Source organism: Aplidium turbinatum, chromosome 10, assembly GCF_918807975.1.
Source record: "Aplidium turbinatum chromosome 10, kaAplTurb1.1, whole genome shotgun sequence".
NCBI classification, from domain to species: Eukaryota; Metazoa; Chordata; class Ascidiacea; order Aplousobranchia; family Polyclinidae; genus Aplidium; species Aplidium turbinatum.
The window spans coordinates 17,791,077-17,814,124 of record NC_137481.1 but is presented as its reverse complement, the minus strand read 5'-3'; the positions used below and the strand labels follow the sequence as shown (position 1 = coordinate 17,814,124).

At 37.3% G+C, this 23,048-nt stretch overlaps 2 protein-coding genes across 2 annotated transcripts; both read left to right on the top strand.

Moving 5' to 3' along the window:
- The first annotated feature begins 641 nt into the window (after positions 1-641).
- On the top strand, positions 642-3,279 carry LOC145778615 (leukocyte receptor cluster member 1 homolog). Its single transcript, XM_082590142.1, has one exon. It carries the CDS (start codon positions 938-940, stop codon positions 1,736-1,738), a length of 801 nt encoding a protein of 266 aa, XP_082446268.1. The 5' UTR covers positions 642-937; the 3' UTR covers positions 1,739-3,279.
- A 1,324-nt stretch (positions 3,280-4,603) lies between these two features.
- On the top strand, positions 4,604-19,106 carry LOC145779021 (uncharacterized). The gene is made up of 15 exons (XM_082590602.1): positions 4,604-4,610; positions 4,693-4,738; positions 4,896-5,116; positions 5,717-5,823; positions 6,333-6,426; positions 9,632-10,015; positions 10,296-10,502; positions 11,314-11,428; positions 11,601-11,667; positions 12,116-12,196; positions 16,229-16,486; positions 16,908-17,153; positions 17,549-17,667; positions 17,925-18,060; positions 18,580-19,106. Exons 1-15 carry the CDS (start codon positions 4,604-4,606, stop codon positions 18,724-18,726), a joined length of 2,235 nt encoding a protein of 744 aa, XP_082446728.1. The 3' UTR covers positions 18,727-19,106.
- Positions 19,107-23,048: the final 3,942 nt, after the last annotated feature.

Genomic DNA, 23,048 nt, shown 5'->3' with positions numbered 1-23,048 from the left:
GCACTTGATCAGAGCTCTTTCTGAGCAATGAAGCATGTATTCCAACATCAAGTGCAATGGGTACCCAGATGTTACCTATGTTCAGATCATTCAGATGATCGGTTCCACGTTTTACTGTATATGACTCCAGGCATTTAACATTTGTGGTGCCTAAGGAATACATCTCGTTGCAGGAATGAAGCGACTGCGACAGAATCATTCATGCATGACTGTTCACATCAATTTTTTAATAACTTTTTTTCTGTTGCTCTGAGACACTTTTTAATATAATTTTTGAACTCCTTACCCCCAAAAACCCCTTGTCAGCAACTTTCACCATTTTTCTAGTATCATTTGGCAATAAATTAACAAAAGTCAGTCATGCGTGACTGCGTAATCTGGGTACTTACACGGTCATAACTCTGGTACCGATTGTTCAATTTTAATAATTTTTTTTTTAATTCTTCAGCTGAAGAAGTGCTTTCAGATGATCTAGCTATCAGCATACTAGGTTAAAAGGAAAGGGGTTTTAAAGGGGATTTTTGTAATTTTTATGAAAAGTTGTTGCTAAGAAACGGCGAATAACTTCCAAGACGTTAATCGAAAAAAAATTTTATGCATATTTTTGAAATCAGCATTGAAAACCCATGCAGAAAAGTCACAATATAGAAGAAAACAAAAGAAAGTCCGGGGATTGGGGAGGTCTACTGTACAAGTTATACATTACATAATTAGCACAATCATACTTTTATGTATTTTTACCTTTTACTACTATCGTGGATGTGCCATACTCTAGTCTACTGTTACACAATATAGTACCGTACTTTGAAAATTTTATTTGCTTTGTTATATGGAACTATCGAAACAAATAAGTTGACATGACTTAAGTACCATTATTTTGGTGTCACAACGTTCGGTTTTACAGCTTTATTATTTGACTGTGTTGTTTCTGATAAAAATGAATATTTTGCCAAAAAAGAGTTGGCATGTTCGAAATAAAGATAATGTTGCAAAAGTTCGAAAAGATGAAGAGGAAGCTCGTCAGCTAGAGAAGAAGCGTTTGCATCAAGTTGCTTTAGCTGAACAAGAAGCTAGAACTCAAATTTTACGTAAAAAGGCTCGAAAATCTAATAACGAAAATGACTTACAAGTGGATGTTTCAAGCTTACCTAAGCAATCCATTAATTTTTTTCAAGATATTGGTCCTGATGGAAAGCCGTACTCTGCATTTGCCACGAATGATGAACATGAGAAAGAAAAACAACAAGAAAAGGAAAAACAAGAAAAAAAGATTGGTTTACTTACCTACCTAGGACAGGGAGCTGTTGAAACATTGCCTGATGAAGAGCGCCCTTGGTATTTTAAACCACCTTCTAGAAGTGGAAAATCTTCATCAACAGTGACTTCCTTGAAAGAGGAGACAGCTGATGCAAAGCGAAAGGCTAGTTTAGATCCGTTGGTCGGCGTAAAAGAATCATTACAGAAAAAGAAAAAAAACAAAGAGCACAAGAAAAAGCACAAACATAAAAGGACGAAGATCTTCACTGAAGGACTATCTTCAGAAGATAAATTAGCAAAGCTTCGGAAAGCTCGTCTTGAACGAGAAGCACATGAAAAACAACGTTCAACAGAACTCTTACGCAATCACTATGGTATTAGCTCTCCTGAAGCATCCAGTTCAGCACCCTCATCTACCAATTACGTTCAAAAATATAGTAATCAGTTCAATCCTCATTTAGCAAGAAACAACAAATTGTGAATTATTACGGTATCACATCTCGTTGATATGAACAACTTCACTTGTATTTATTTGGTTTGGTTAGTCACTACCAGTGTTGAACGACGAGCTTGAAACACTTCAATTATTTTCTCATCTGTATTGGATGGCGCTAATAGTTTATCTTATGCTAGATGTTTTGGTTTGCTATATCTTATTTAAACACATTCAACAATTGGCTGAAAGCAGTTCATGGGGCACCTTCAGTTGTCGCAGTCTTTATAGTGTCTGAGCAATGGGATATGTCCGGTCCACATCTACCACAAGGTCAATCAATCTACACAATGCGTAAAAACGGGAAGCATTTATCTAGTTGTGTAATGTATCAAAATAGCAAGATTAGGCAACTTGAACTGTATATATATACTTGTTTCACTGAAAAGCTCAACTCAACCTCAAAGATTGCTTGACGATTAGACGAAGTCATTGCATATTGATTTCTGCAATCCTATTATACGTTCTGTTCACATTTTATCATCACTGATTTTTGCATCTCTTGTAAAAATTTGATTTAAGCTAATACAAGCTTCGTGTTACATTTTTGTTACCCCGCAGCGCTATTTCTGTAAATGTTGAACCATGAAGGTTGTGCTGTTGTTTTTTTCAACAGATTGTTTTTCATTAGACTAGGCTTATATGTCAAGCAATGAAAGTTTGGGTTAAGTGAGATGTTAAAGAAGTCAATCGTTGCGTTTGTTCTTGTGTACGTGTTTAAGTATCATAGCGACTCGTCGAAAGTCAAGGCGTTTGATGGTCGGTTAGATGGCCATACCGTTCGTACATGCTACCGACTATAACAGTGTGATGTTTTGGTACGTGTCACATACTGCAGAGTGCAGATGGTACTTTTTATCACGTGTTGTATTTTTTATCGTGTCCAGGCTTACGCCTGGAAATTGCAGATGTCGATTAAGTGGACGGGAAGGCAAGGAAGCCAATCTTTGTATTCACTTTCACTCCTTGAGACATGTATTAAGTGTCCTGTCAAAGACGCAGCATCATGCTCTTGAGCATTTCGAACCGACGTCCTTTCGAGTATACCGTACTAGGCTTTCACCACTCGGCCATGGAGCCAACACAGCCAAGAAGAGAAACCTGACAAACGTGATATACGTGTTTCCAAGAAGCATGTGAAAGACGATCATTTTTGTACCCAGGCTTACGTGGTGATACAAGCTGTCAGATCGACTCAATCGAATAATATCGTCCGATTGTATGAATGCAAAAACACGAATTTGTCAATTGAGAAAGGTACATCTGTAAATGTAATTTTATTGATCGAAAGATAACAATCTACATTAAGAACTTTTCCAAGTTTAAGGTAGAAACGTTTGTTAGCAATGAATTTGATATATTTGTCATTTAACTCTAACTGCAGTCGATCCTGGAGTGATAGGCCTAACAGCTTTTGCCATCATAACCATCTTGGTCATAGTAACTCGAGTTTATTTTATTCCTACTGCACTGTAAAAAAACGTCTTAAAATTTTATTGTTGATTTATACGTTGCTCATTGTCATACAGCTTATAATTACAAAAAGTATTTTGTTCAAGTTAGGAAATGCATTTCTTGACGAAGCAAAATTTCCTAAAGACACTCATTCATAGTTAAAACAGAAGCGCCAAATTTAAAGCGCTTGATTTTAGGGTGAGTGCTAGGCTAGCCTACATATTTTTTTGCTTTTTTGTTTTGCTTTCTGAAAGCCTTAAACTACTGTATGTGGCCTAGCCTAAGTAGAGTTTACCTTATTTTTCTTATTTAACCTCAGTATTAGCAATCCACACGAAGAAATAGGCTACATGTTTTGGTTGGGTCTGCAGCGATGCAGCAAAGTGACCTGGAGGAGTGGATTTTACACAGTCTTGTGGCAGACCTATTTTTTGACTGGATCTTGATGAATTTTAAACACTTTTGTCGCTCAGTCAGTGAAGCATAACCTTTACTGACCCTCAAAACTCATGGTATTGCATGGTCCGATCTAGTACGTAACGTTAAAGGGAGGAAAAGTTCATTTGAGTAATATATTGGAACTGTTTTTTTTACCAGCAAAACTATTATAAACTTTGGAACGTGTCATCATTCCTGTAAGAAAGACATTCCTGTAAGAAAGATCCACAGTTTCACACACGGCAATTTTGCTTTATTAAAGCAATAGCTGAAAAAAGAACTGACGTAAGCCTGCTTTTACGTGGTGAAAAAATATGCTAAAATTGTATTGGGGACGATCACTCCTACTGTAAATTTGCCACTCCGTCACTACAGTATGTCGGTGTCATCATGTATTTTTGGTATGATTTGATCAAGACTTAAATCGACGTTCTTTTGAACCTGTTAATCACACGGCCACTGTATTTGCATATCATTATCAGATACTGCAAACTGTTTTAAAGTTAATATGCTCTCGGAAAAAGTGTGTTCTCTCAAAAATACCGCATAGATGGGTTGACAATAACGTATTCCACAACCTTTGAGATTAAACAAAGGTTCGTGGTACTGCACACATAAAATTATCATTTTCACCTCAAAAAGACAATGATCCAATTGTATCAAGCGTTTACAATTAGGCAGCCACCACTACTTGTCATTCATTTGAGACCAATTTCGCAAAATGTTATTTTTTTGCGTTTCAAAGCAGCGAGTATGTGGCGACGCGAAAAAGGCTCTGCCGTGACGTCATACCTAAGTGCGATTACTTAGATTAGTAACCACTTGTATTTCGTTCTGTTCTTGATAACCAAAGCGATAAGGTTCATCAGTTGCTGAAGGAAGGGTTACAGGCTTTATTTGTTAGTTTTAGTAAAGTGCATGTGAAATATCTCAACACAACTTATGATTAAAAGTTTTACAATGTCAGGTAGGTGCGAAAGATTTAGTTTTGCTTTCTGTCATTTTGTAAAAGAAAGTTTAATTTTTACGTGTTTTTTCGTCTTTCTTAGGTTCCGAAAAGCTTCAGGCGCTTGAGCGGTTCCACGCTGAACTGAGGTATGCAAAAACTATTACAGTAGCTACAATCTTCAAAATTTGTAATTTAGTTTTAAAATTTAAAAGAAAACAATTGAGACTCTCAACCCAACTTAAAATTGTCAATATTTCATGTTGTGAAAAGAGTATTCAAACATTAATCGTTTTTGTGTTACAGATATTACGGACGAGCTCCGTTTTCCCTTGGCGCCGCTGTTCCTTCAGCGCCGCATCCTTTCGTTGCCCATTTTTATCCTTTGGCGGCCGGAAACGAACGCCCGAATCTCGGGTATAGCCACTCTGCAAATCCGATCTCCCAGCAGTCCTCGGCCGCCGCTTTGGTTGCTTTAGCGGCATCTGGGTGTGTTGGTAAAAATATATCTTCTCAGTTGCTGCAAAGTGAGTACATACCACTACACTGGTTCTGTAGATGGAGGAATAGTATCTATAGTTTTTTAATAAAACAATGAAACGTGTTTTAAAAAAAGAAAGTGTAGCCCTACTTGTTTGGCCGATCGGTATATGATGTTTTTTATTTTGTCGTTTCTTCTTCGGCTTAACTTTTTGCGAGTTTGGATGGAAAATTTACTTTTTTTTTCCAAAGGTTTCTCACCAAAAACTTTAGTCTATCAACTTTATGCGTTAACCTGTTGGCACTCCTATTTGTCACGAATTTTATCTTGCGCGTATTTAAGTGGTGTTTGTTGACCCATAGATGAAGGGTTCTTCGTCTTCAGTAAGAAAAATATCACTCAAAATTTTCTCTTGCGTACCTATAAAAAGAGACAATGAAATATATACACATCACATGTCTGTGCAAAGATCGTGTTTCACGCAACACACAATGAAAACATTTGGGATTTCGACTTTTGACGTCTTTGCAAGTTGTAGGTTGATCAACGGCAAACTTGCTTGCAAATTTATGTTTTTAAATTGAATTCTGTATTTTAAAAGCTTTAATAATACAATATTTAGTAATCATTTACTACTTTTTTACAGATTTTCAAAACCAATCTTCGAAAAAGAACTTCGAAAGAAAGGAAGACAATTCCGGTGATTTGGTGCCCTCTAGTGACGGTCCCCCAAAAAAGAAAATTCGTCACCAGGTGAAACCACTCGCTAAGCGGGGTGAAACAACAAAACGTCAAAGTACACCGACTCGCTTTCTGTATTATTTCTAGCAGTCACAGTTATGTCATGTCTTTTGATACCAAATTTATAAAGTGTTTTTAAATGGTCATGCGCTGGTTTATTTCGGAAATCACTTTTACTTACATGTTGCGATTGATAAAAGCATACCCGTACGCTATTTTTCAATTTTATAACAACACGAAAGCTTTCCGAAGAGACATGGTGTGATGTTTAATGCAGTTTCCAATTGTTGATTATAGCCATTTTTGTTTACAAGTAAAAATAAGCTGTGTATTTTGTCTTTGGCACGAAGCAAGCTCAAAGGGTGTTGTGTTGAACCCAATTTGGTATTTTTGAAAATTTACTCTGTACTCTTCGATTGAAACATTTTATTGCTCGTGCGGAAAGAGAATTATTTCAACACGAGAGTGAATAACTTTCACACCACTACTGCGAGTATTAACGCAACTATTGATGTTCGCAGTTCAGCGTGGACTCGTTGTCAGGTACTTCCCCACAATCGCAGCATCATTTTTCTCATCCTGGCCAACAACAAAATGCTCTGATTCAATATCCAGGTATTCAATTGGGATTTTGTTTGTTCTTTGTTTCAATTTTTACAACAACCTGTAACAAGGAATTTTGTTCTCTGAATATGTATTTTTTGCTTTACAATAATGAACTTTTTTACTCTCAATAACAAACACTTGCAAGAGTTTTTGCGATGTCACCAGTCCGTTGAGATTCAGTAATATTCATAGGTTTTGAAAGAAATTTTGTTCACATTTTATCTCGGTATCTGAATGAGTTTCTTATATTGATAGAGCTTTGGTAGAGACTAGAGAGTTTGTCTAATTGTCTTGTTGCCTATGGTTCAACAAGTTTCTTAATTGCTACAAGACGTTTTGTTAAAGTTGCTATAGTCTCATTTTGCAACACAATATCCAATTCAAACCAAAAAAGCTCCAACTAGAAATTCTGCGTCTCGCATTCGTTTGTGCTTGGCGTAAAATAGTTCAGTTTAGTATGCCACAGCCCTCAGAAGGGCTGTAGGCATTCTCTCTAGAGCAGCATACTGTTCATAATCATGAGAAAAATCAAAGGGCTATAGTCGAAGGGGCACCACTCCGTAATCGACGGTATGCCTTTAAGTGTCTTGTCAAAGACACAGCTACTAGCTCTAAAGCGGTGTTGAACCGACGCCCTTTCAAACCAGGGCTCTCACCACTCGACTACGCAGCATTTTGTAGATTGTATTTATAGATTAAGCCCTGTTTTTCGGTCTTGCAGCTGAGCTACTTGGATACGTAGTCAAATTCGCTGCAGGACCTTTTTAAATTAACGACCGAAAAAAAACAAGATTGTTTTTGCAAGTAGTTCCTTTGTTGTTTGCTTTCCCTGCGCATCAGGTTTTGAGATTACAAAATGGCGGCAATTGCTCATGTTCATCTTGGGCGAAATTGACGGTGATTTCCGAACTTTGTGATCTCATGGCTCATGTAACAAGGAAATAAATACCTGAAATTCGGTCGCTCAGTGAACAAGTGTCAAGGCTTTAATGGTATTATTCAAATCTCTACACCACATGCTAAGGCTCTACAACACGGTGCAAATGAATTTTTTTTTATGCAAAAAAACTATTGTTCTTGGACGAAATCGTCATAGCGAAGTCATGATACTACACCTGTTTGTATGTCAGTTTCATGCAGTAGCATCCAAGGGGCACGACGGCACGTGCCCCAATCATTTTGAAGTTGCAGTATTTTTTATATTTATTTGAAAATTTTTTTTAACGTAGGTTTAAAGTTATTTTGAATTATAAAGTATGGAGGCCTGGAGGGGTCCGGGTCACTCTCTGTAATTCATGCGCTTGAAACTTTTCTGGTTTGAACACTCAATATGCAAGTTAGAAATAGCAATGAAATGCCAAGAATACGTCAGCACTGAAAGTGATGTTTTTAAAAACATTGGTACCAATCAAAAATTTTCAAACGTTTTTAAGACATTTCCATAAGTACTCTTGCATTATAGCTGCGACATTGAAACTCTACTACTACTTACTGCCTAGGACAGCAGACATGATTAAGTTCAGTGATCACCGGGCTAGTTGAGTATATTATTTAACGATTTAAAAAGTAAACTAATAAACTTATGATCCGAAAATGTTTCCGTTTTGCTTCACCGTTTTGGTAATACTGATCTGCGGTGCCATCAAAAAAATCAGCATTCAGAATTTCATTTTGTTTCTGGGGTCTATTTTTTCACCAACGTTGAGAAATCTGTCAGTATTACACGATGCAGAAGCATAAATAATTAAATATGGAGTGAGATCGCTTTGATGTAACAGCTATTTGGAGTATACATTGAAATTTTTTATATTCCAACGTTAGTTCCTTGAAATAAAATTTTGACATGCGCTTCGCAATGCCACAAGTGACCAATTGACAATAATGTCATGTATGAAATTGTTCTGATTTCATAAAGCATCACTTACTGATCCCGCGTTTCTCGTTTTGCAGAAATCCAAATGTGTTTAACCTGGAGTTCGGATGTGTATATTTGCCAGTTGCATTTTGATGTCTCTCTGCTATTTTATCTTGTTTCTTTGAAACGTGAAGTGGATTTTAAAGAGCAATGGTTTTACCATTTTGGTTGTAAACTTTAAAAGTTGCAGTCCATTTCTGCGCCTGTTTGCAGAGCTTTACGTTAGTTTTACGCGTAAAGTTTTAAAAGTTTTTCTCCAAGGTGGCAGAAAGCAGTTGAACTTTTATTAACCGTTGGTCTGTGACTTCAAAAGGCCATCAAAGGCAGTTATGCTTAATCTTTTACATTTTCAAGAGTTTCTTAATTTTTCAAGGTCGATATAATGTTGTCTGTGTGCCCCTCCAAAAGCTTTTAAAGACCTAACCGTCACAGATAATACACTCTGAATCGCTTATCTTCTGTTGTGGGAATGTACCATGTTCTCTAATCGTTATTTGATGACTTGGCCCGCTCAAATGACTTCATTTTCTCCCTGTTCGGCTCGATTTTTTTTTTGTTTACATCAACCACTTTTGCTCTTCAAAAGTTTTACGATAACTAGTTCACTACACAGCTTGCTGATGATGCTTGTCCTGAAATTCTTATCACAATTAAGCCAGAGAAATTTATCTCAGTTCAACGTGCACTTTCTGTGCTTTGTAAAGCGAAAATTGATTTTATTGACTTTTCAGGTTGTTATTTCTCACTTACTGCAGAAAGTCACAAATTTCACGCTTAAATTCTTACATAAACTTACCGCTTGCCTTTTCAATTTAATGAAAATTAATATGTTTTTCCTCAAAAGAAACCCTACATTGTCGTCGAAAACCTTCGCACATTACATGGATTTAAAGGATTTGTTACAAGAACACAGAGATAACTTAATCACCTCGTAAAAGAGACGTTGAAATCAGACTGCCTTTTCCCGGTTATTCAACCACTGTTCTTTGTTGAAGAATTTAAAGTTATAAACAAACATAAAAATTTAAGTTTTAAAAAGTTTTGAAAAAGTTACCTCTCTACCCAAATTTAAAGTCAGATTTTAATTTTGATAATAACACTTTGCTGAAGCATCACTTTGAAAAGCAACTGCTGTATCAACACTGTGCATCATTTATCGATGGAAAAGTGGACATTTCAGCATCGCGTCTGTGGTAATGCAAAGTGTGAATATTTTTTCTGACTTGATCAACGATCACAGAATTTGATCTACTTTCACCCAGTTTAGCATTTTAAAAGAATGCATTTTTTTATTTGCAGGAATTTCTGGTTTGGCAGCTTCATCCAGTGTTTCGGCTTGGCAACAGTTTTTCAACAGATTTCGAAATTTTGATAGCCTCTCTAATACAAGCACCGATCGTTCGGCTGACATCGGAAACACGTCACCACCATCATTCGGAAAGACTCGTGAAAAATCGTCTTTGCAAGTGACCGATCACTCCACTTTCGTTGATGCAGAGTCGAGAAATCAACGCAACCATCACCGTCAAGTTGGCCGTTCGTACAACTGCTTGACTGAACTAAAAGAATCTGGTTCAAACCAGTTTCACAGACGACAACGTGGCAACGGAGCCACCACTCCCAGCAAAATACCGAAGGAATCTCCACTTTGCAACTCACCCGTTGAAGAAGCTTACGACACTGGTATGTTGAAAGCTTATCTTCCGACAGTAAGAGTTGATATTTCTCTGCATACCAGTTTTGTACAATAGGAAGTACGTTTTATGGGTAAGGGTTTTATTATCAAATTTGAAATCTCTTTGACTCATTCCCGTTTGTGCAGAAACGCTTGCAAGATCTACCGAGGAAATTTGGTATTGACAGTTCTCTACAATAAGTTACATTTTAAAAAAAAAACTTTGTCAAAGGATAAAGACTATTATGCAACTTTTGACAACCAGCTCACTGACTTTCATATGTGCAGAAATGTTCGAAAAGTCTATTGAGGAAAATTCTTCCGGGATGCAACAACAAAAATACAACCACACAGAAACAGTTAATTCCATCCCTCCGAACGGTTTAGTCATGCGGAAAAATAACATCGAAGATGATTCGCTGAAATCAACTAATGACCGATGCTCAAGCACGTCCTCTGACCAATCAAGAGACGATTTGTCGGAAAGAAAACGAAGTAAACATTTTTTAGGAAATAATTCAACAAATGTTGCTATCGTTTCTTTCCTGGCAGGTCTGCGCCCAACACATTAGATTTATTTTTTTCCATGTTATTTTTGGGGTCTGAATAAAATAATGATAAATCCCCTTGTGCTGTTCACTTTCAGTGCCATAAATTGAACTCTTTACCAATGCTTTACCAAACAGAATAAACGTGGCTTTTCTTGACTGATATTCGTTTGGTTAAGGAGCACCAGTGAATTAAAGTAGGTACAGTTTAGTACAAATGTTATAAACATATCCACGCATTAATCATTGAATTGACAATAACAGTGGTTTCCACTGTGGTGTTGAAATGTTTCAACAACTGCAAAGTTTCAAGAAAAACAGCGAAAATCTCCGCGCGAGAGAGAAAATTCCATCAGTCTACATGCCCGCGCAAAACGTCAATTGAGAAATGGCTTGCCTGCTTATTTTATTATGTTGAGTAAATCTTTATGAAAATTGGTATTAAATGACAGAGTTAATCATCTACAGTAATTGGTCTGTTGACAATCGTGACACATTGGACAGTTTCATTAACTACTCTCGAAGAACTTTGCCATGGGAATAATGTTTTGATGGATTAATTGTTGTCTGCTCAACGGTTTATATTGTATGCCATAAACACTACGCAGACTGGAACAACCGAAGAAAGCATCGCTGCTTATTGCAAAAAACATATCTTTGTCGATAATACTTCTCTGTTTCTTGATCAATGTTCACAGTGACTGCATCGATGTGCGTCTTTTCGAGATCACAATACATAAATAAACGTTTTTCCACAGAAAAGCGTCTTGGATCCGTTGGAGACACATGTCCTGTGTGTGGGATCACAGTTCGCTCTGCCGAATTGGAAATTCATGTGCAGCAAGAAATTGAGAAATTAACAAAAATACCAAGGTATGAGACAAGGCACAATTCTACAACTTCTCGAATTATTCTGTAGACTATTTTTTTTTAAAGTTTAGTTTCATAAGTTTGTTTTAGCCTAACAAGCTGTGCACATGCGCACGCACATTAGTCAAATACTCATTGCTATTTTGGGTAATCTTTTTTTTTCTTCGAAATTCAGTGAGGTCAAACGAAAACATATGAACAGTCGTCGATCTTCTGTTGACAAGAGATCTTTTCGCAATCCGGTAAGCATTTGTTTTCAGAATATTTTGCAATGGGTTTTGAAAATCTTTTTTCTTGACTTGCGACATAGTCTGTCCGTGAGCTATTTGATAACCGTGCCTTTTAAACGTCTAACCAATTCCATGAGTGTATTTTTAACAATCGTTTTTAGCTTTGTTAAGGGAACGTTCAAATATTACGTAACGCCTTTTTTCCGAATTTTTGACCCCCCCTCCCCCATGTAACGCCAACGTAACGCTTTTTTCAAGTCCCCCCTCCCCCATGTAACGCTTTTTCACTACGAAGTCAACACAAAAAACTACCATTCCGTACTCGAAAGCGTTACGTAACGTTTTGCTTGAACCCCCCCGATGTGACGCTAACGTAACGCTTTGCATAAACCCCCCCTCCCCCTCGAAGGCGTTACGTAATATTTGAACGTTCCCTAAGGGCTTTTCTTTTGCTTAATAGATAGCAACAAGTTCTATGTCATCTACTGGCAAGAAATATTCGGAACTGTCAGCCAAGTCAACTCAGAACAACCGCTTCAAGGTAATGGAAATCTGTATTGCATTGAAAAAAGCGAAAATATAATAAGTAAAACTTTTAAGATACAATGTTTGTGACAATGCTGCCCTTTTTACGAAGTTGAGAATGAACTCTTTGCAATCCGTTAGGAAATAATGTTCTTTGTTTACTTTGCGTTGAGTCGTTTGCAAAGCTACAAACAGGAAATTAATTTCCTCAAAACACTAGCTGAGTAAAAATAACTGCAGGATTGCTCGCAAGAGACAAGGATAAGTCTTCCATGATGCAATAATTTCAAGCCGAAAAAAGTTGAACAAAAGAAGTACGAGTATTTTCTAAGCTGCACCGGTTCTTTTTGAAAAGAATTTTTCACAACCATTTCATAAGAAAATTGTACATTTACAAGTGTGACCGACTGACCGTAGTGTGACTCGTTTCTAGGGAACGGTTATTTCTAGCACTTGTAATTCTCTACCTTACTTATAACGATTACATCGCGAATTATGTCCTCTTTTCCACGCACTCTCGTTTCTACAACACCGAACACAGTTTTTTCCCAACAGAAAGGTTAAAGGAGCAGCAACAAACACAATGTTATTTGGATAACAATCATCAGTAGCCTCCATATCGCCCGGACTTTCATCTTATCGTCAGTAATTCGGCTTTTGTTTTAAGATTTCCAATCACTTTATCAGCACTGACACGTCATATCGCGCATACGCTTTGGCTGATTAAGTGAAAACCAGCGTCCTCTGTCAACCACTGTCGCTTTTTCTTTGTTTGTATATAGCGCGGTTGTCTCTATTTACTCTATCGTCAGATCACTTGATGATGTCTTTGAAGCTCATATTTTTTGTAATTTTGGTTCTTGTCACATCGAAAGACAGTTTAACGACGTTAGAGAGGTAACGTTTTGCACACAACTTCAGAATTTCCTTTTAAAATTTTCTTTAAAAAAAACTCTTCGGTATTGCTCAGATGTCATACTTAAATGTTGCCTTGTTATCTCAAAACATGTGCATGTTGAGTTTCTTCAGTAGCTTAACGCGCTTTTAATGAACATTGTCTGTACCATGCCGCACTGCCACAACCACCACCAACGTCAATCAAGGGTCTCTATTTGTTGCAAAGTTTTTCCAGCCTTATGCAAATATTCAAGTCGTATTTAACTCAACTACGAAGTGAAGTTCAACAAAACTAACAGCTTAGCGGGTATTGTGACAGACTGTAGCCACTTCAGCTGCGCAAGTGACGTTATTTCGTTAAAGGCGTTGTTCGTAAACACAACGTATGATTGCACTTTTTTTTTCAAAGCAATAAATTTGTCGGTCAAGTCAAAGCCTTTGGCGAGCATTCTTGGTAGCATAGTGAGTTCCTTTACCCACTCTAGTTTATTAATGGCCCTTTAATCTGAGATTGACGAAAAGTCTGTTTACTCTCTGATGGGAATGACAAGCTTCGTGCGTCAAAAATTACAAGATTTCGCCGATAATTTACTGCCTGGAAAATTGTCGCTTATCTTTGCTTTGTTTTTTTTTAACTCGAAATTGGACAATTGAGTAATTTATTACTTCTGTTGTTTGGATTGAGGCTTTAAATTAGATTTTGGGCCATCTGTATTTGCAAAAGAATTGCAAACATTAAAATATTGTCCTGAACAATGGTCAATTAATTCATTTGCATTAGCGAATATGGAATAAACAGGCATACGTTTGTTGGCGGGCATATTGTTTACAACTGTGCGATTTTGCAGAATCATACGAAATGTTTCTTGCATAGAACCGCAATTATCGACGTGTTGTAAAATCTCCTTAATTTGATGTTTTGCGAAACGGAGAAGTTGTTTCTTCGAAGAGGAATTTCACTCATTGATTGTTTAAGAAGTTCAAAGTTAGGCACAGCAGAATTAATTTTAATATCCAATTTCGAGCAACCCAATTAACAAGCCAGTGTCTTTCTTAAAATTCAGCTGCATGCTTTGGACAGGTGTGGAACTAGCGCCTTTCCCAGACCTGTGCGAAGGCTTTCACCACTCGGCCAGTTGGCTGCACAGCTGAATGGTGAGAGCTTTGGATCGACGTTCGAACGGCCGCTGGTTCGACACCGCTCACGAGCATGTAACTTTTTCTTTGGCAAGACACTTAATGGCGTGCTTGAAGGTGGATACGAAGTTGGCTTCCTTGTCCACTTAATCTAAATCTTTTTCACCTACAGGCCGTAAGCCTTGACACGACATAAAACACGCGGCCACACAGCCTAAAAGGTTAATTGATTGCCATGATGCGCGATACGTCAGTGCAGCATAAAACAACTCGTTTGTTTCATCTTTTACTTTCACATTCATCAGATAAACGTTGCGACTTGCTAGAAAAATTAATAACTTTGATGAACATCTAAACTTTTCTGTTTTCATTAATTTTTTTCGTGATCCTAATTTTGTTGTGGTTTTTAAATTGTTAGTTTTAATTTTGATGTCGTATTAAAATTATGAGTTGGTTTTTACGTAACTTTAAAGATAGTAAATTTGTTAAACGTGTTGTAGTTTTAAAATAATTTGTTCTGAGTGCTTTAAATTCTTGCTTTCAAGATAAATTATTTCTTAATTGGACAAAAAAGCAAAATGTTATTTTATAAAACCTTTCTAATTGATCCTTCCTCGGGAGGACATTTTAAAGTGTTTTCTGCAAGAATTGACAGATAAATAATTTCCTTCCACTATCCTCTGCTCAATGAGAAATCTAATTAAGACAGGAGCTGTGTTGCTTGTACAAATTTGCTGACGTCTTGAAATTGATGTCTTAAAAACGTTGAGCTAATGTAAGAAATACGAAATTTATTCATCTGTTTGCCAAGTCCGACTTGTTTGCTGTTATTTTCCATGTCATTCCTTTTATTCATTTCGACTTGTCTCCGTGATTTACGAGCTTTCTAAATGACCCATTGGTCTGTAGCGACTGTCGTCTAAACAGAACCGAATATCATTTTAAATTAGCATTAATATTAGTCCAAAATCTTGCTCGCTTTCAGCTAATCACATTTATCGACCCTGACAAATGGTTTCAATGTTCGTTGCGATGCAATTGGTCTGTTAAGTGATGTGCCACAGCTTGTTACGCGTTTTACTGGCGAAATTTTACCTCCGCCTTAACGAGTGATTAATTGGAAATCGACATGGTATCGCTTTTCCTTTTTTGATGTTGCACTTTTTCTAATTTGAAGAATCAGAATTTTATTCGATGATGTTTAACGAAATTTACACCCGTTGAGATCGGGAATGTAGTTCCTTTTGTAAGAAGTTTCAGTCGTTGGTCACTGGTAATTAACTTACCGTATGTCGTAAAATCTTTATTCAATTTATCGCCTATTTGGTTACATTTTACCACAAGCTGAAAAACGCAATTTCACAAGATGAATTTATGAACTTTCTTTCTAAACGAGAAATAACTAAGAATTTATGCTTTTTCTTTGATCTGTGGTTCAGATAAAAAAACGAACTCTTTTATAATGGATGTGTGTGTTTCCGCTAATGTGAATGCCAGGTCATTTCAAGAGTTTTTATGTGTGTTATTGTTCCAACTTCCATGTATGGCATTTTTGGTCGGATCGTTAGCTTTTCGCTATTAGTCTTTAGCAGACGTATTTTTGACCACTTGGCATTTCAATTTGTGTGAGCTCTCTCTTTGCTTTAGCTTCTGCATCGCTTTATATTTTTTTTGTCTTTATCGCAACGTTTCGGAAACTTTACTGAAAAAATAACCAAACTATATTTTTGATATTATTTAATAACAAATTTGTATCGCATGATACACACAGCCCTGCATCATATATCTGTATTCTTGATGTTTTTGGTTGTGGCATTATCCAAAAATTTTAAATACTCCAGCGTTTTGCTATGTAATTTTTTGAGAGTGACCAACACTCTTTTTGTGTTTCTAGCACTAGTTGCAACGTTCATCCGATGAAAGTAAAATAAAGAAACAAGTTGATTTATTGCTTCACTGACGTTTTGCGAACGTGAAACAACCAAGAAATAAATAAGTTTCGTTTTCTTCTCAGACGTACCAGAAAGTTCGTAGCAACCGCCACGAAAGATTGAACATGAAAGTTGGTCAGGGCCTTAAAGCGCAGGGAAGCATGGCGAATAGTTATAACTTCAATATGGCGCCATTTGCTAGTAACCCGATTTGGTCGGCTTCGTCGTCGCCATGGTCGCCACACTTGAGCAACCTCCCATCAAGCTGTCCTGTATGTTGCATGAAGTTACAAGGATCGCTGTCCGATATGCATGAGCACATTGGACGTTGCTTGCGACAAGTAAGAGCTCGATAATGTTTTTATGTTATTGTGCAATAACAGCAATCTGTTGAACATAATCAAATGACAGTTGTCAGCGAAAGAAGACAAGGTCTGTAAAAAGCTGGCTGCAGTTATTCAATTCTTTAATGAACACTTCATTACTTTTCACCACATCTACTAAGTCACAATATAGTTTCTTTAATTAACGTATCAAGCTACAAATGGTACATTTTTACTCTTTTCGTCAGTTAATTTTAAGTTGTGCGCGATCGAGCGTTTATATCACTCCATCGCCAATAATGCATCGAACTAAACTCAGGGCAAGAAACCTATTATTGTGTCATACTGAATATGTTAAAACTCGGCTTTTACAACAAAAAAATTTTTTTTACTTTTCTAGTGATTATAAGAACGATGCAAGTTTTTCTTTATTTTTCAGAGAAATGTGAACCAGCAGGTGCTGGATGAAGATGTCGATGTGGACGTTGTGGATGTTCCTCCTTATGTCAATGGGAGCACAAACGACAGATCTCCTGATGAAGAAAGAAGTAATAAGAGCTTTGGCTCCGAATATGAATGGTGTGGCCAGACTCGCATTCGCGCAACGTCTCTTGTGGATAAAGCGACACTGGCATCCTCCTCCGGATTTTATCTCGTCAAACCTTCCGAAGAGGAATCCGATCGGGTATAATTGCATATTTGTTTCAAAACTATACTGATGTCAAGTTTATTGTTCGCTTAAGGCCAGCTATTATCTTCCATGAGATGGGATTGCGCAGCGGATAAGCTCTCGCTTTCCAATCATGCGCTTCTGGTTCGACTAACGGCTTAAGCTGGTTGTTGGAAAACACGATTTACCTCTATCCAGGGTACAATATTAGGCGGTTGTAATTTTTGAAGGAAAAGCAGTTGAGAGAGAGAAACTAGCCAATCTTGTCACATTAGAGCCGAAGACTAAGTCTTATGAGAACCTTATCTTCTCATCTTCCAATGCTTATGGAAATCAATTTTTTACTTTTTAGCACAATCTCTATAAGCGTTAAATATGACATATTATTTGAAACTTATTTTTCTTCTCAGTATTTGAACGTGGAAGCTGACGACACACAAGCATACGGCCCCACTCAATACATGGAAAAAAATCTTGTTCACCCCGAATGTGCATCAGACCCTGAAAAAATCTCATGTGACAATGCTAGGTATGATGACGAGTTTACTGCAATATCATTTTTAATTTGTTTTTTAAGTTTCTGCTTCACGCAACATTGCAGGCACTGTTCAAATACGATAAAAAAAAGTTTAATTTTTGGATTTCAGATGTATGTCTTGAAGATTTGTCTTTAATTTGCATGATGGTTATCCATCCATGGTAACATTTGCAGAAGAATGAAGTCTTAAGACCGTTTTTATTTGTCAAATTCTAAAAGCAGTGAGTGATGTTTTTATTTCTACCCAGCTTGCAGCAATCGGGTGGCTCCACACCGTCATCTCCAGGACAGAAATCTAGCATGGCTGATATGGTCGCGTCACTTCGTGGCAAGATTGAAAACCTGGAAAGCGAAACAAGATCAACTCGATGTATGATTTGTATGGTATGAATTCGCATTTTAGACTCTATCTAAAGTGTTCTAGTCTTTCAACACAATAGGCCGCTTAGCCTACTGGTGTAAGCTGGTTGTATGCTGCTCTTGCTACTTTGATCAAAATGCGAAGCTACTTTCCCTTTCTGGTGTAGGCTACTGTGACGGAGTGGGTCACTGCACCCGACACTTACAATTGATTCTTGATGAGTGGTAACGGAGGTGTCACAAACCACTATTTCTGTAATTCAATTTACCCATATTCTCCTGTGTCAGTTTAGACTGACGGCGCAAAAAGAAGCATACTGACGCTGATAGGAGTCCAGTGTTTGGATTAAGTAGTCAAATAATTAGCTAGATTCTTTATTAACGGACTAACTCAAAACCTGGACTCCTATCAGCGTTCATATGGGTAAAAACGGCGTTTTACCATTTTAACCTCTACATCTCTATACTAGGGTATCCTTAGTTGTGCGTGTTTTTACTGAAGATTGACAATATTGTTTACAATCATTTCTGTATTTTGTTCAGGACTTTTACAAAGATCCAGTGGCGTCTGTTCAGTGTTGGCATGTCCATTGTGAAAATTGCTGGATGCGTGCCCTTGCAGTTAAGAAACTGTGTCCTCAATGCAATGCTATCACCCCACCTGATAAGTTACGGCGCATATTCCTGTAGTTGTCTCAGCTCCGCGCATGCGCAGATTTTAGTCATCCGTTTTTCACTTTGTTTCCCACTTGGCAAGCTTCCTGTAGCTGCTTTGACACAAAGTTTATTAGTACATTTAGCATCAGATACTGAGCGAAACTTTGTTAAGCTATCAACTATTTACTGTATTTCTCAACCCTAACTGTTTTTGATAGAGCTTCATTTGGAAAGTATGTTTAACAATGTATAAAACATTTCTTTTAACTTGTTCAAAACGCAGGACGTGCTTCATATGAAAAAATGGCCAAAAGCAGATAAAAGATAAATCCGCCGGTTTTGCATAATACATTTGTTTGGACAAATAATCCAGCCAATTGTCATCGTCAATAACACTGCATAGTGCATAGGGAACGTTCAAATATTACGTAACGCCTTCGAGGGGGAGGGGGGGGTTTATGCAAAGCGTTACGTTAGCGTCACATCGGGGGGGAGGGGGTTCAAGCAAAACGTTACGTAACGCTTTCGAGTACGGAATGGTAGTTTTTTGTGCTGAATTCGTAGTGAAAAAGCGTTACATGGGGGAGGGGGGGGATTGAAAAAAGCGTTACGTTGGCGTTACATGGGGGAGGGGGGGGTCAAAAATTTGGAAAAAAAGCGTTACGTAATATTTGAACGTTCCCATAGTAAAAATGGCTGATGTCTCACAAAATTCTGTTGTGATGTCGGAAGAACAACATGTCTACTTTCAACTAGTTATGTCCGGATGTAATTTTTATAAAGTGATCCAGTAAACTTACTATATTTTGGCACCTTTTAAGAAGTGATTCAGACCACACAGCTGCAATTTTTTTTAGTTTAGTTGAGCGACTGACACCGTAAGTGTGTCGTGATACACACTAGACACTGCTTCCCACTCGCATTGTTCAGATTTTAGAATGCTATCTTAGAATCATGAAACGTAGCTGTGATGAAATGTATTGTGTTGTTCAATGTAAGCATTAGTTCTTTGGCCGAACTGTTGGAATGTGCTTATTGCCGCAAGATGTGAACTCATTTCAAATATTCTAAATTTTACATGTAGTCTATGAAAAAACTCTTGGTATCGCCATGACTTGGTATCGTTTCGGAAAAACTCATACATTGAAGAGTTTGCCTTATCAACACTCAATGGCTTAAGATTTTTTTAACGTTTACACTAGTGTATGCGCACAATGTGCATGGTATTAGCATAATTCAAAAATGTTGAAAATGCGACTTATTTTGCGTTACCCTCTGCTTTCATTTCATTGTTTCCTTCATTCCAAGCTTCTCACCACTTAAATGCAAGACCTTTTCAAGGAACATTTATTTTAAATAAGGAGGAGGTGTGTGGCACAAGTAGCCTAAGCCAAACCCAAAAAATATGGACACTCAATCACTCATGTCAATGGTTCTTGTTAAATCTCTTTAGAAACAAGGTTCGTTGTTAATGTAGATTTCAAGTTTTCCTATTAAAAGATGTTTGTAGGATCTTTTAACTGGCGGTGACCTTTGCATAGTTAATTTGATCTTTGAAAGAAATCTGGGCCACCTTTGGTCTTTAACATAAATATAATATGAGGAACGGCACGCTGACTTTAATTTACCGAAGGAATATTTGGCCGTCTGTACTTTTTGCGGCCTTTATGTTTGCAAAGTTAACAGCAAACTATTTGTTTTTAAATATGGTATTTTGGATGATCAATAACATCTTGTACTGACTGCAGTTTTGCATACTTCAGCTAGAAGCGTTGCAATCTTTTTGAGTTTTCTAAAGACCCCGAAGAAACACCTGTGGAATGTAGACCTACTACGTTTTCCGCATATGAAATTAAGACACATTTCTGAAATGAACTTTCTGCATTTTTGTATTTGTTGTACACACTGTAAGTTTGGAATAAACGACTTTTCATGTTTCTACTATGTGAACAACATCTCAGTAGGCCATCAGAAGTAAAAAAGTAATTGATTGCTTTGTAGCTTGGTCAGCCAATTGGTAGGTTGCTTATTTTGTTTCAGTTAAGCTAGAGACCAAGTCAAAGAGTTAGTTAGCATATACATCATTTCAGCTACACAGATATGCATACCAGTATAAATACTAGACTACTAAAATAAGAAGCAGTGACAACGGAAAAAACAACATAGGCCTCGCCTAGGTCAATAAACAAAGTTAGAAACACAAATAGGCAGCCAGGTGGTGGTAAACAGCATGGTAGCCTAAATTAAATTTCCAAGCCGAAGTGTTGATTGAATCTTCATCCTCTGACCAGGGAAGCTTAATCTTAGCAGTTTCGCATGGGCCTACTTGTAGACTGTCCACTGTTGTAGAGGTCACCACTGACAAGCCAGGTTGGCGGAGTGGGAGTGAAGTTTCCAATTGTTGCAGTGATGTTGCCGGTGAATTATTCCATCCATTAGGTGACGCTGAAAGGAGGGCAGTCTATTACTACAGTGGGTTTTTGGGACATCTGTGGACTTTATTTATTAAGGTGTGGCGTAAATGTTGTTTTTTGGTAATTTGAATCTGGAGCTGGCGGACGGTGATTCAATTAAACCAATTCAATTTATTTTTTGCTGCTGGCGCAAACATGTACAAAACGGCAAAGTAAACATACGAATTTGACACCAACAAAAGGGAAAGATGGCAAAACCCAAAAGTTTAAAATATACATCGATAAAACAGTGTTACCACTATCTTAAAATTGCACAGCCACCAAACCTAGAAGCGAAATAGAAAAAAAAAGTTTATTTTTTGGGAAGATAGTCCTATACATTACAATTAACACTTACAAGTGCAAGGGCGATTAAACTTCTTAACACAAAGAAAAAAATTCAAAAGGTGACAAGTTTCCTGAACTTTCGCTTTGTGAGTCATCAAAAGCACTTAAAAAAAGTGATCCTACTCAACAAAGCAAAATTACAGGAAAGTGACCTCAGAGTGACCGCACAAATTTAGAAAAAAAGTAAAAAAAGCAAAAATACGATTAAATATTTTAAAAAATACATTCAATTCAATTCAATTTATTTTTTGCTGCTGGCGCAAACATGTACAAACGGCAAAGTAAGCATACGAATTTGACACCAACAAAAGGTATACATAGGCTACATAGCCCTATTACAATGTTTTTCTTAGTTTTACAAGAAAACAAAAACGTGCATACTGTAGGCCTACTGTACAATTTTAATAAGTTATTAACACTTGCAACAAGGGCGATTTAAACTTTACCAAATTCAAGACGTGAAAAGTTCCCCAAAGTTTTAAATTATGAATTCTCAAGACAATAGACCTTTTGCACATTCAAAATCACCAGAGCGTGACGTTTGAGTTACGCGGAGTCTGAGGGTTGAGAATCGCTTGTTTACTACGGTTTATGAAGGCGTTTCTTGTTATTGCAAGCAAGCGTGAGGTCGGTGGCAGGTGAAAGTAAATTTTTTGTGTTTATGAATTGTTGTAGATTATCGACACACTTCAATTCTTGTTCGTTTTAATCATAGTGTTGGCTAACAGACTAGGAAAGGCAATTTAGGACGCCATTGTGAAGCGTGTGCATTTTGACCGGGAATTATGGACCACGATAGTGGCACCTTGTCTTGCAACATTTTATTTTCATTCTGCATAACATAATATGCAACAAACCAACCACATTTTATTGATGATACCAAGCATAGTCACTGGTATTTTCCTGTCGAAGATGTGAAATTGACAAATTTTTTTATGGTCCTCTCTACATGAATGCGATGGCGTGCAATATTTCGTTTATTCAACACTTTGTCCTCCCTCATTTGAGGCCTTCTGCCTAGGAACGGTGAGATATTCAAATGTAGACCAATACCATGTAGACTAAGTCTTTTTCTATAATAAACCCTTTATCGGCCATAACAGCATCATGACGTGCAGTTCATTAGCAGCTATTTTCTGCTTCAAAAGGTGAAAAAATCCACTCCTCTGATATATTTCTTTGTCACTCACATTACCAGTGTACAACTGAAATACAAACATATTACCCCCATTTGGATCAACTCCCACTAATGACTAATGCCTTTGCAGTGTTCGTACTTTTATAGTTCGAGTACCTTTGCGACTGACGGTGAAGTGAGGACAGTGTTTCGAGATGTAGGCCTACTTCAGTGCAGTCGATGATGATCATGGTGCTTGGGTAGTCCTTTTAGAAGTCTGGCTTCATGGTTGCTATGATAACGTCACGATGAGGGAATATGTTCAAACCAATCAACCTTAAATACATGAGGTGCATTCATGAATGAAAAATACGATGTACAGTACAGTACGAATGCAGAACTAATACCAAACCTTGTGCTTTAAGTCTGTATAAAAC

Bases quoted from the DNA above. Each gene is read 5' to 3' on its own strand.
- LOC145778615 (XM_082590142.1), top strand. From the start codon at position 938: ATGAATATTTTGCCAAAAAAGAGTTGGCATGTTCGAAATAAAGATAAT.
- LOC145779021 (XM_082590602.1), top strand. The intron at 4,739-4,895 runs GTATGCAAAAAC...TTTGTGTTACAG, and splicing joins CGGTTCCACGCTGAACTGAG to ATATTACGGACGAGCTCCGT. The intron at 17,154-17,548 runs GTATAATTGCAT...TTTTCTTCTCAG, and splicing joins CCGAAGAGGAATCCGATCGG to TATTTGAACGTGGAAGCTGA.